This window comes from Cebidichthys violaceus, unplaced genomic scaffold (genome assembly GCF_023349555.1).
Source record: "Cebidichthys violaceus isolate CVI_PGR_0920_01 unplaced genomic scaffold, fCebVio1.0.p SCAF_17, whole genome shotgun sequence".
Classification (NCBI taxonomy): Eukaryota; Metazoa; Chordata; class Actinopteri; order Perciformes; family Stichaeidae; genus Cebidichthys; species Cebidichthys violaceus.
In genome coordinates, this window is record NW_027176340.1 from 6,194,847 (window position 1) to 6,204,795 (window position 9,949).

A 9,949-nucleotide genomic window follows, 5' to 3' on the forward strand; every position below is an offset into this window, starting at 1 on the left:
GTATCTACATTTTATAAGGATCTAATAGAAAGAAAGAGTAATGGGAACATGTCTAAGTCAAGAATATGCCTTGACTTAGTTCTGCTGCGATGTTCAGAACAAGAACGCAGGATGGTTGAGCATCCATAAGGGGCTACTTTAAAATTGATGAAAATATACTGAAAAGCTACACAGTGGTGACACAAAGAGAACAGTGCAAATGCTTGATATGTAGATTACAAGTCAACCTCCAATAAAAGGGGAAAAAAAGTCATGAAGAGTAACAAGACTGAAGAGAGTCTAATCTGTTCACAACACACAGAGCAGTCAGTCGAGCATCCGCATCACCGTCCCAACAATCTGTCAGGAGCTCCTGCAGCACAGATCCCTGAAAGTTGAGATGTGACAATTGAGTCAATACATTGACAAACTTAATTCAATATCATGAACATTTTCATGAGCTATCCCGTACATTTATCTTCATTGCTACTTAGCCAATAAAAAAAAAAAAAAAATATGTTCATGTCAGAAGCACCTGTGTAAGAATACCTGTGGTAGCAGTTCCCAGTGTTTAGGTATGGAGGGTCTCTGTTCCAAGTGACACACGTACTGGATGAGGCTGTCTCGTGTTGCATCGGCTCCCAGCTCAGATTCATAAGGCAACAGATGCTGCGGAGCAACACCGCCTGCAGATGGAGACATTTGCATGAATTTGAACATCCATATAGTACCACGACAAATAGGTGAAGTGTGTCCAAGCAGAGCACAGAGATAAAGTTGAGTACACAGATCAACCTCAAAAGGGATGTAAAAGCAAAAATTGTGACACTCTGACAATATTGATTGATGCAACATTTACTAGTTTTGATTAATCATTATGATGTGTGGCATTCTTCAGCTGAAAAATGATTCTCATTAAATATCTCTCTTTCAAAAGTACAATGAGTACAATTTAAAGGGTAGAGATGTTTGGACTCCCAACTCAATTACTGATTTTCATGATTATCTGATCAAGGAAGTTTACCTTCAAATAAATCAGAGCAGCGCATCAAGATCTCCCACAGCAGCAGTCCCAGAGCATAGATGTCCCCCTGCATGAGACACCTGCTGCTGCTTAGGTTTACAGAGCCTTCCAGGATCTCAGGGGGCATGTAGCGCAGCGTGCCCAACCACGCATGACCCTGCAGATGGATGGTAATGTGAATTGTTTATTTCTACGTATTAAATGTCATCCCTCTGCTTGTTTTCATTTTATTTCTTGGAGACCACAAACATGACCGCTCACTTTTTTTTTATGATTTCATTGTACTGTGAATTAGGAATAATAAATTGTGGTTCCGCCTAAGTCTCACCTCCATGTTTGTTGTGTGGCTCTGCCAGCTGCGATGTCCAGAACAAGAACGCAGGATGGTTGAGCATCCAAAATCACACAGGACACAGGTACCATCTGCTCTCACAAGCACGTTGGAGCTGCTGAAATCTCTGTGGGCCACGGAAGGTTTATGCACATCTGCAAGAAAAATAAGATTATGATTTGTTTGGATATTTAACTGCAGTGGACTTTATTAAAGATCAAGAAAAACTCACACTTCATCCTGTTTAACTGTGACGCCGGCTTTAAGTGTATAATTGTGGATCCCTGTAGCTGTTTGTATGCAGCTCTATGTTTGTTTGTTTTTAAATTAAAAAAAAAATCACCTGAAAAGTACTCCTTCAAAAGCATTTACATTTTGTTAGTTTAATAAAATCATAAACTATGAATCAAGTCTGATATTTTAGCTTAAATGTACACATAAACCCACATGATAGTACAGAACTGCTTTCTACATTGGTAGACTACAACATGCCCACACGCACACACAAACAGTTGTTCACAGAAATATTTTGGCCAATACCATGTTCGTGAAGGTCAGAGTGCAGATAGGAGAGTCCCTGCGCTAAAGACTGGCACAACTTCAGTGTCAACATCCAGTTGGTCGTGTGTTTACACAGATAGGAGTGGAGAGTACCCTGAAATCAAAGGGACACCAGCAATTCATGTCAAAGAACCTGAACATTTTATACATTGGCTTGTATAAAATAAAGACATACAGTATGTGTGATCATGTATCCACCTCATCTCAACTTTTAGGTTGATACGACAAACTTAAGCAACAGTATTATTCATTTGGCGCTGTGTTTGTATCCACTGGATGAATGTAAGTCCAATATTCACTCTCTTTTAATTATCTTTGGACTCTACCAACTCCTGAGGGAAATATCTGGCTCTTTAGCAACTCAATGCTCCACTATTTTCACCAGCTAGTCACTAACTGTGTCTGTCTGCTGTTTGATGAAGAGCGGATAGTGTACAGTGGGTTTCTTAGAGCTTTTTCACTGAAAACATCTGCCCAACTGAGGGGAGCTGCAGATTCAGATGATGAGTCTCTAAAAGGTTCATCAATACCACCGATCAGTTTCACATTGTCTTCACATTATCATTTCATTGTTATTATAAAAATGTTGACTATAGCCATTTTAAGGAATCAGTAGTGGTTCCATTTTCATAATATAGTTGCTTATAAGAGTTAAGTCCTAATGCCTTTCTTTGCTTCCTGGCCCTGATTCTGTCTTCTGTTACTTGTCCTTATTCCTCAAATAACTTTCGATCTCCAAGAAAATGCAGAAATGCACAATTCATTTTGAAATTCAAATGACTGGTTGCAACTCACACATTCAGCAAATTGCAGGACAATGAGCCAACCACCTCCACCCGGTTTACTCCCAGAGCCAAGGAAGTGGGCAATCCCAGCATGATTCATTAGTGGTAGCTCATATACCTCCTTCTCTGCAGTAAATGTGTGTTTCCAGCCATCATTGAAAACCTTCACTGCCACAATGGATCCCTTGTATGTCCCCTTCCAAACAGTTGCAAAATACCCATGGCCCACACTCTGAAAGGGTAAGAACATACAGGTCAATCAACCAAACATGGTAGGATATAACACCTAACTGGATGATTTTTAACACTGCTGACCATACAGCATAAATCCATGTGATAGCTGCTTACCTGCTGTAGTTCAATGTCAGCAATGTCAATCTCAGAGGTTTTAGTTGTTCGGCAGGAACACAGTCGTGAGACACAGTAATCATCAAGGGAGGGTGGATTAGACTCTAAAATAATGAAAGTCGGTCTTGTGATTAACACACACTCATTGACGGTAATCTGACAATAAAGTCAGTATTCATTTTAAACTAGCCCGACTGAAGAGCCACAGCAGTCTGATTGAAAAGTAACAAACAAAGGACAGGGGTAAAAGGGAGTGTTATAGCAGAGATAAACACCAAGGTCAGACTAGCAGAGAGAATGAAACAGTTACAGGGTCAAACAAAGAATCATGAGAACTGAATCTGAGTTTAGTAAATGAGGAAACACGGCTGAAGAATGTTTTTCTCTGATCCTCTGAGAAGCAGAGAGGGTACTTGACACAGAAGCAACACGTTACCTTTATGCAAAATTCTCAGCCATAGAAAGTGATGATTCGGGACCTGTAAACTCCATTTCCCCATAACGAGCATTTTTAAATTAAGTTTATCTAATTCTGAGGGATCAAGGCAATAAACTCCTTGTGTGTGCGCTTTAGTCGACACCTGCAAATATCAACAGATAGTTCACTGTAAGGGCATTCGTGTTACTCTAGTTTAACTCCCACTTTCTGCCACTGTGTTTAGTAAGTCAAATCAACACATTGTTAGAAACAACAGATTTTTGCATTTCTATCTTGATGTTGAAACCAAAAAGGATCTTACTTTTCGTTTTAATCAGGCATCTCCATTTGGCTGCAATGATCAGCAGGAAGCACAGGACGAGCAAAGCCACAGTTATTGCAGCAGCTTTCTTGATTTTATCTGAAAAGAAAACATGTAGGAGAAAATTGTTAATGTTTTCTGTGAAAAATGAAAACACCCCTTTTGAGTCAATCAATTGTATTTGTTACTTTACATGTTTCACTATATGAATATAGCATAATGAAAAAATGATAAAAACATAAGATATTAACTGAAGAAAGGCTACGCAATCTTCCGAGTGTCAAATTTCAAATGAAAGGGTAGTAGAGGGATGTAAAAAATGTCTTTTGAATCAATTATAACATGTTCTGTAAGAAGAAATAAAACAATACCTCACTTTGTCATAATGTCAGGATATTATTTTTTCACTATGTTGGTTGCAAGTGATATTCAGCGATTAGTTAGCAATCTTATCGTGGTCATACCTACAAAATAAGAGTAGGTGGGTGGAGGCTCTTTGAACTCTGGGATCCAAGTGATGTTGCTATTGCAGAAGTCTGTGTTGCACACACACAAAATGAGGCGACCGTCAAAGCGTGTTTGTGCGTTGCAGGTTGCATGTGGGCAATATTTTTCAGCAATATCACAAGCTGCAACAGAAAAATCAGTAACACAATAGACAATTAAAAATAAACAAGAACCAAACTAAGCCTGCAGACTAATATATGTACATTATAGCAAATAACTAGTTAACTTCAGTCAGAGGTTTCATGATATCGTTTAGGGTTGAGGCTTAAAGTTGATTCGTTTTTAAATCATTTGATTAACCTTTGAGAGCAAAATTGTGCATGACTCTTATAATAGTACAGAACATAATCCACATGCAGACTAGTCCATAGGTACTGGTCCAGATATCTTGTGTTTTGCCATGGTTTCTTACCGAGAACGTCAACCTCTGGCTGGTCATCAATGATCCGGTAATAGCCCACGCAGCATTGGGTGTTCTCACATAGCTGCACCGACCCACTCACATTGCCAACGGTTCTGTATCGGTTGTTCTGAGGAGTCACATGGAATGCACACCGTCTCTTCTGAGGAAAAGACTGGTCGGAGACGCATATAAAGATGCACGCTGGCAGGAAGAAGAAATACAAATAGATGCTGATCACAAAATCCGTTCTCATCACGTGTTTCCCTGATGCTAGTTGATGCAGGTGAAATTAAAAAGACACATTTTCTAGGAAGATTTTATCAGCACTGTTGTTACAGGGCATAAACTGGGAGCGTTTATTGACATGTGCAGTATTAGGTGTATATAACAGAGAAAAAAGATGAATTTCTTCAAATTCAAAATTTCCACAATATAATAGGATTTTGTAGGATGCTTATTTTATTACTGGGGTTAGGAGTTACAGCAGGCACATCAAAAATTCACATAGAAAACAAACCAAAAAACAGAAACACAGACACATGCGGGTTAGGAGTTTGAAAGAAGGAAGAGGAGTTGTTTTTTTATAACAAGTTCACTCACCCAGAGCCCAAATCAGCCACCACTGTTGCAGGATCATGGTCACTCTGAGCCAGGATCGGCCAAGCAGGGAGGGAGTATTTATCAGTCCTGGGAATGTAAAAGGAGTTTCCCACGTTTCCCAGCATCACTCCCACTGCCACACACCTGCATGTACAATATATAGCTGCCATACAATGGGCTGTGGGAATACAGGACAATTGTCAACATAATCATCTCCACTGTTAAGGAATGTCATCTGCTCTTTTTTTGAATCAATGTGTTGGAAAAATATGTAGAAACTAGATTTTCCACTACAGACGCAATGAGCATTGCTGAAAATGTACAAAAATGCCTGCCTTTTCCACCCGTCAGCCATCTCGGAAAACATAAATCCTTCCCAAATTACTATTTACTTCCCAAATAATGATTTCCAAGAAACATTGAGTAACGTTGTAGGCTAGATTTCGTAAAACATTCAACATGCAGGTTGCTCTTTATGACAGCTAAGTTTATACTGTTTTATTAGTATGCCTTGTCCCACTACTTGTTGTTATGCCAAATGTTACCGATTGTGTTTGTTTTAACCATGCAAATAATAATTTTGGATAATAAAACATTGCTTCCTGGGTCTATTTGCCTTAAAGGCCTCTGAGCATGTCTGTGGTTGCAGGGCGCCATGCTAACATGCTGTGATAACATGGTGAACATGTAAACACCCAGAGCTAAACGTTATAGCTAACATTAGGCTAATTTTAAAAGTAACCATAACCATTTTTGTGTCTTGAAAGGCTGTTTTGGTACCCAGTTAACCCCGTGAGGGCGGTGTTTATATGCAACATGATTCGGTGCTTGTTCTGTGCATTCGTGCTGCCCTGTGCATTCGTGCTGCCCTGAACTACAAAACAAGTACATCGACTTTTCAATCAGATTAATTGGACAGGTAACGTTACCTCCGCGCGGGCGGGCCTAGCTAAACTTCAGAAGCTAGTGAGTCCCTGTCATCAAGAATACAATGGTAAAATAACGTAACATTACTTAATATCCAAGTTAAATAAGTACCACATATTTTAAATATTGTTAAGCTACGCTTGTTGTTGTATCTCTCTTCAGGCAGAGATTTTAGGAATGGACGCCATCACAAAAAAGCTAACGTTAGCCGACGTTTTTGTGGAGGACTCTGAAAATGAGCGAACATTTTTGGGCTTTTCTGACAGTGAGATCAGCGACCACTACGATAAAGTGAGTAATTTGGTTTAAATGAAGGCCTGTATTGCTTGATCCAGCATCGGGTTGTAAAAATAAACGTAGGATCTGGATAAGGCACTTGGTTTGGTTGTTTTATGATACAATACTGTCACATCAGGAATATTGCCCTGTGCGGATTTGTCATACTTAACTAAATGCAGCTGACTTATGCTTTTTATATTCTGCTACATCAAGAAGTTTTTGACAAAAAAAACTTGTCGAATGATAAATCCCCTTCTTGTGTTAATCAGAATTCCAATTTTGAAGATGAAGCCCAGTCTGACTTTTCTGCCAGGGAGCAGAAAGCCACGTCTAAACCATCTTCTGGTGCCTACACCTTCAGGCTGAGGGTGGCGCTCCGCTCCACTGCCTCGACCCAGCAGTCCACTGATGAGGAGGAGGAGGAGGAAGACAAGAGGATAAAAAAGAGAGTGGTGAAGTGGACAGGAAAGACCAGTCGGGCAAAGCAGAAGAGACGTGTTAAATTTGAAGATGAGGAGACAGCAGTGGCTCGGCCATCTTCTATCAAAGAGTGTGGATCTGATTCAGCAGAAGATGTGTCTGCTCCTTTCCTGGCCAAGAGGGAACAGAACATCAAGGCCAACAAAGCAATGGTACCACAGAACCATATGCAGTATTGTACTATTTGCAATCTGATGTAACAATGTATTTAAAGCTGTGGTTCTCAAACCAGTGCCTAAGAATAGGGAAAATTAAAGTTCACACTTTTATATTCATTGAATGTTACCCCAAAGAGAGAGCTGCTATTAATAATATTGCAGATCTAATCTATATATGCTCCTTTTTCGTATATATTAGAAAATGGCATTTCACAGTCAGGGGTGTTGGCGCAGTACACATGACTTAAGATTTGACTTGACAAAATGAAAAAAAAAGTACAGGACATTGTGATCTTAGTGTAACGCAAAAATACTTTTGAGTTTCAAGTGCTGAAAAAATGTGCCCTGCTAGCCTGACTAGGGATGTTAGTCGTCTGCCATGTCTCTAATCCTTCTTCATCCTCGCTGTTCAACAGTTGGCTCAGCTAATGGCAGACCTGCAGAAAATGCCAGGAGGTGCAGGGATTCTGAAGAAACAAGCAGGCAAACAGAAGACAAAAGACCGAAGTTCTGTGAGTTGAAAACGAAAACACTAGTGAGTTGTTGTTGTTGATGAGGGATGGTGGACAGAAATGTAGACCCCCACCATATTTTACTAAAAAGTCTAGGGACGTATCAAAATAAAACGTATCCGCCATCCTCTTGTCTATATTCAGTTGAGCTCTGACTAATAGCATTTCTAAACAGACTAATGTACTGAGGTGATTTTTATCCAACATCGCCTGCAGCGTCCACCGCGCTCTGGTGCCGCCGGAGGAGAGTCCAGGAGGAACCCAGAGCGAGCGTCTCGCAGACAAACCCGCTCGATGGGGGGAAGCGACGATCCCTCAGCCCCTAAGGAGGAAGACCTGGAGCTCAGCCTGGAGGAGCTGCTGGAGGTCGGCTCTGTCATTCATTAAGGACCAGTTGAAAATGTTGAGAAATAGCATTTTTTTTTATAGCTCTGTGTAACATGCAGTAGGATTGCGGGTTCGTGCGAAACTACTATCTGGCTGTTGTGTGTTGTCCCTGAGGAACAGTATTTCACTGAGCGAATGATGAGTGAAAACCGTCTGTCTTTGTAGTCTCATCGGTTTGTTTTCTCATCCATTTTGTGCTTCTTATATGTGCCATTTAATGGTTAGATGACACCATGCATTCGTCTCTGTGTAGGTCTGTGTTCAGCTAACATAATCTGTATCTCGTCCGTTTTCTGTGTAAAACTGTAAGCTCACTGGGATCCATCGTCTTTGTGCTCCAGGTGCGCAGATCCCCGCGGCGCCGTGGCAACCCACGGCCCAAGCAGTGCAAACCTCATTGTATCCGTCCTGTGGAGGACATCACGGAGGACGAGATTCAGCTGGTTGCAGACAACATGACGGAAAAAGTCTACAACAGAGTCACAGTGAGTTCTGATGTTTGTTGTAGAACTGATATCAGAACTCACTATCGGGTCATTACCAGGTGGCAATCTCTCCATTACTGAAGCGACGAGATTGTGCTCAACCTCTGTGTAACGGAATAAGAAATGTCATAAAATGATAGTGCACCTGTCCAACATCTGTTGTTGGGGTTTGTTTTTTTTTGTATTTTCAGGGCTCCACATGTCATCAGTGCCGTCAGAAAACGGTTGACACTAAGACGTGCTGCCGCAGTGAGGACTGTCGCGGGATCATGGGTCAGTTCTGTGGACCGTGTTTGAGGAACCGATACGGAGAAGACGTCAAGAAGGCGCTGCTCGATCCGGTCAGACTGCTGACACACCAGCACACGCTCTACACATGTGTACATGCACAAATATTACTGTTGCACACATTGTTTCAGTACTTGCTGTCGGTGAGTGTTCAGGCTTGCATGGGGAGAGATTTTATAAAACAAAGGTGTGTAGAGAGATTGAAGCGGAGGGTTTAAAAATGGCTGCCATCAGTTCCTTGATTGATCAGTTAAAATAAAGTCCAAGTCGACATTACACTTTCACTTTGACATGAAGGTTGGATCTTATAGGTCACAACTCTGTATGTTCACATTCAGGCCTAGAAATGCCTTTCCTGTATTTTCATCAGAATCATAACATGTTCACATTTTCCATCTAAATCTTCATCTTTCATTAGTTTTATATGTTAACATGGCTAAAATTTTGCACGTTATCTTTTTGTCTTTGTTGCTGAGCTGCTGTAATGGTCGAGTTTCTCCCTGGGATTAATAAAGTACTCTGTTCACACAATGTGAGCCTGACACCTTCTTTTGACATTCAGACTGTTTTTGTTTTTTTTTAGTTGGTCAATAGACGAGTTGTACAGTCTTTGTCTCACTGTGCCGTTTAAATTTGCATCTTTATTCTAAGCAACCCTCCAGGCATAAATCTCTATGTATCTTTTTTTTTGCTTTTGTACTTTTACTGTAGTCTCTCTGATTCAAGTTCTTTTGGCGTTCAACCTTTTGGCTGTCTCCTCAGGAGTGGAAGTGTCCTCCCTGTCGCGGTATTTGCAACTGCAGCTTCTGCCGCCTGCGTGACGGCCGCTGCCCGACCGGCATCCTGTTCCCTCTCGCTCAGTACCACGGCTTCTCTGACGTCCATGCCTACCTCAGCAGGTGAGGAACTACAACGATTTCATTCGATAAATTGGTGTTCTCGTATGCTGCTAGTCCACCTGTATGAGTGAACGTCAGTGTTGCAACTAACAAAACACCTGCAATGTCTTATTTGTCTCCTTACAGCCTCCGTACCAAACTGAAATATGAGGACAACAATGTAGAGATGTGTTAACGAGGTGCAGCAGTTGTTCAAACTGTTTTTCTTTTAAGTTGAGTTTTAATCCTAATAAAACATCCACAACCTGTGATTTTA

At 40.9% G+C, this 9,949-nt stretch overlaps 2 protein-coding genes across 3 annotated transcripts; one reads left to right on the plus strand and one right to left on the minus strand.

Moving 5' to 3' along the window:
• Nucleotides 1-237: 237 nt before the first annotated feature.
• On the minus strand, nt 238-5,422 carry LOC137873878 (anti-Muellerian hormone type-2 receptor-like). Of its 2 annotated transcripts, none has more exons than XM_068712353.1 (11): nt 5,279-5,422; nt 4,688-4,879; nt 4,233-4,304; nt 3,769-3,867; nt 3,029-3,132; nt 2,691-2,912; nt 1,875-1,989; nt 1,332-1,489; nt 1,004-1,160; nt 529-665; nt 238-367 (listed from the first exon to the last, which is right to left on the minus strand). In XM_068712353.1, the coding sequence occupies exons 1-11, from the start codon at nt 5,313-5,315 to the stop codon at nt 251-253; spliced, it is 1,410 nt and encodes a 469-aa protein (XP_068568454.1). In that variant the 5' UTR covers nt 5,316-5,422; the 3' UTR covers nt 238-250. The 2 variants fall into 2 exon arrangements, with proteins under 2 accessions (XP_068568454.1, XP_068568452.1); XM_068712351.1 differs by having other exon boundaries at nt 4,233-4,397; nt 5,279-5,421.
• A 778-nt stretch (nt 5,423-6,200) lies between these two features.
• On the plus strand, nt 6,201-9,941 carry LOC137873884 (cell division cycle-associated protein 7-like). The gene is made up of 9 exons (XM_068712359.1): nt 6,201-6,272; nt 6,368-6,496; nt 6,754-7,116; nt 7,539-7,634; nt 7,851-8,000; nt 8,363-8,506; nt 8,698-8,847; nt 9,557-9,693; nt 9,820-9,941. The coding sequence occupies exons 1-9, from the start codon at nt 6,270-6,272 to the stop codon at nt 9,866-9,868; spliced, it is 1,221 nt and encodes a 406-aa protein (XP_068568460.1). The 5' UTR covers nt 6,201-6,269; the 3' UTR covers nt 9,869-9,941.
• Nucleotides 9,942-9,949: the final 8 nt, after the last annotated feature.

Bases quoted from the DNA above. Each gene is read 5' to 3' on its own strand.
- LOC137873884 (XM_068712359.1), top strand. The intron at 6,497-6,753 runs GTGAGTAATTTG...TGTGTTAATCAG, and splicing joins TCAGCGACCACTACGATAAA to AATTCCAATTTTGAAGATGA. The intron at 8,001-8,362 runs GTCGGCTCTGTC...TTTGTGCTCCAG, and splicing joins GCCTGGAGGAGCTGCTGGAG to GTGCGCAGATCCCCGCGGCG.
- LOC137873878 (XM_068712351.1), bottom strand. From the start codon at position 5,315: ATGATCCTGCAACAGTGGTGGCTGATTTGGGCTCTGG. The intron at 1,990-2,690 runs GTGAGTTGCAAC...CTTTGATTTCAG, and splicing joins TCCTGCAATTTGCTGAATGT to GGTACTCTCCACTCCTATCT. The intron at 1,161-1,331 runs GTGAGACTTAGG...ATCCATCTGCAG, and splicing joins GCCACACAACAAACATGGAG to GGTCATGCGTGGTTGGGCAC.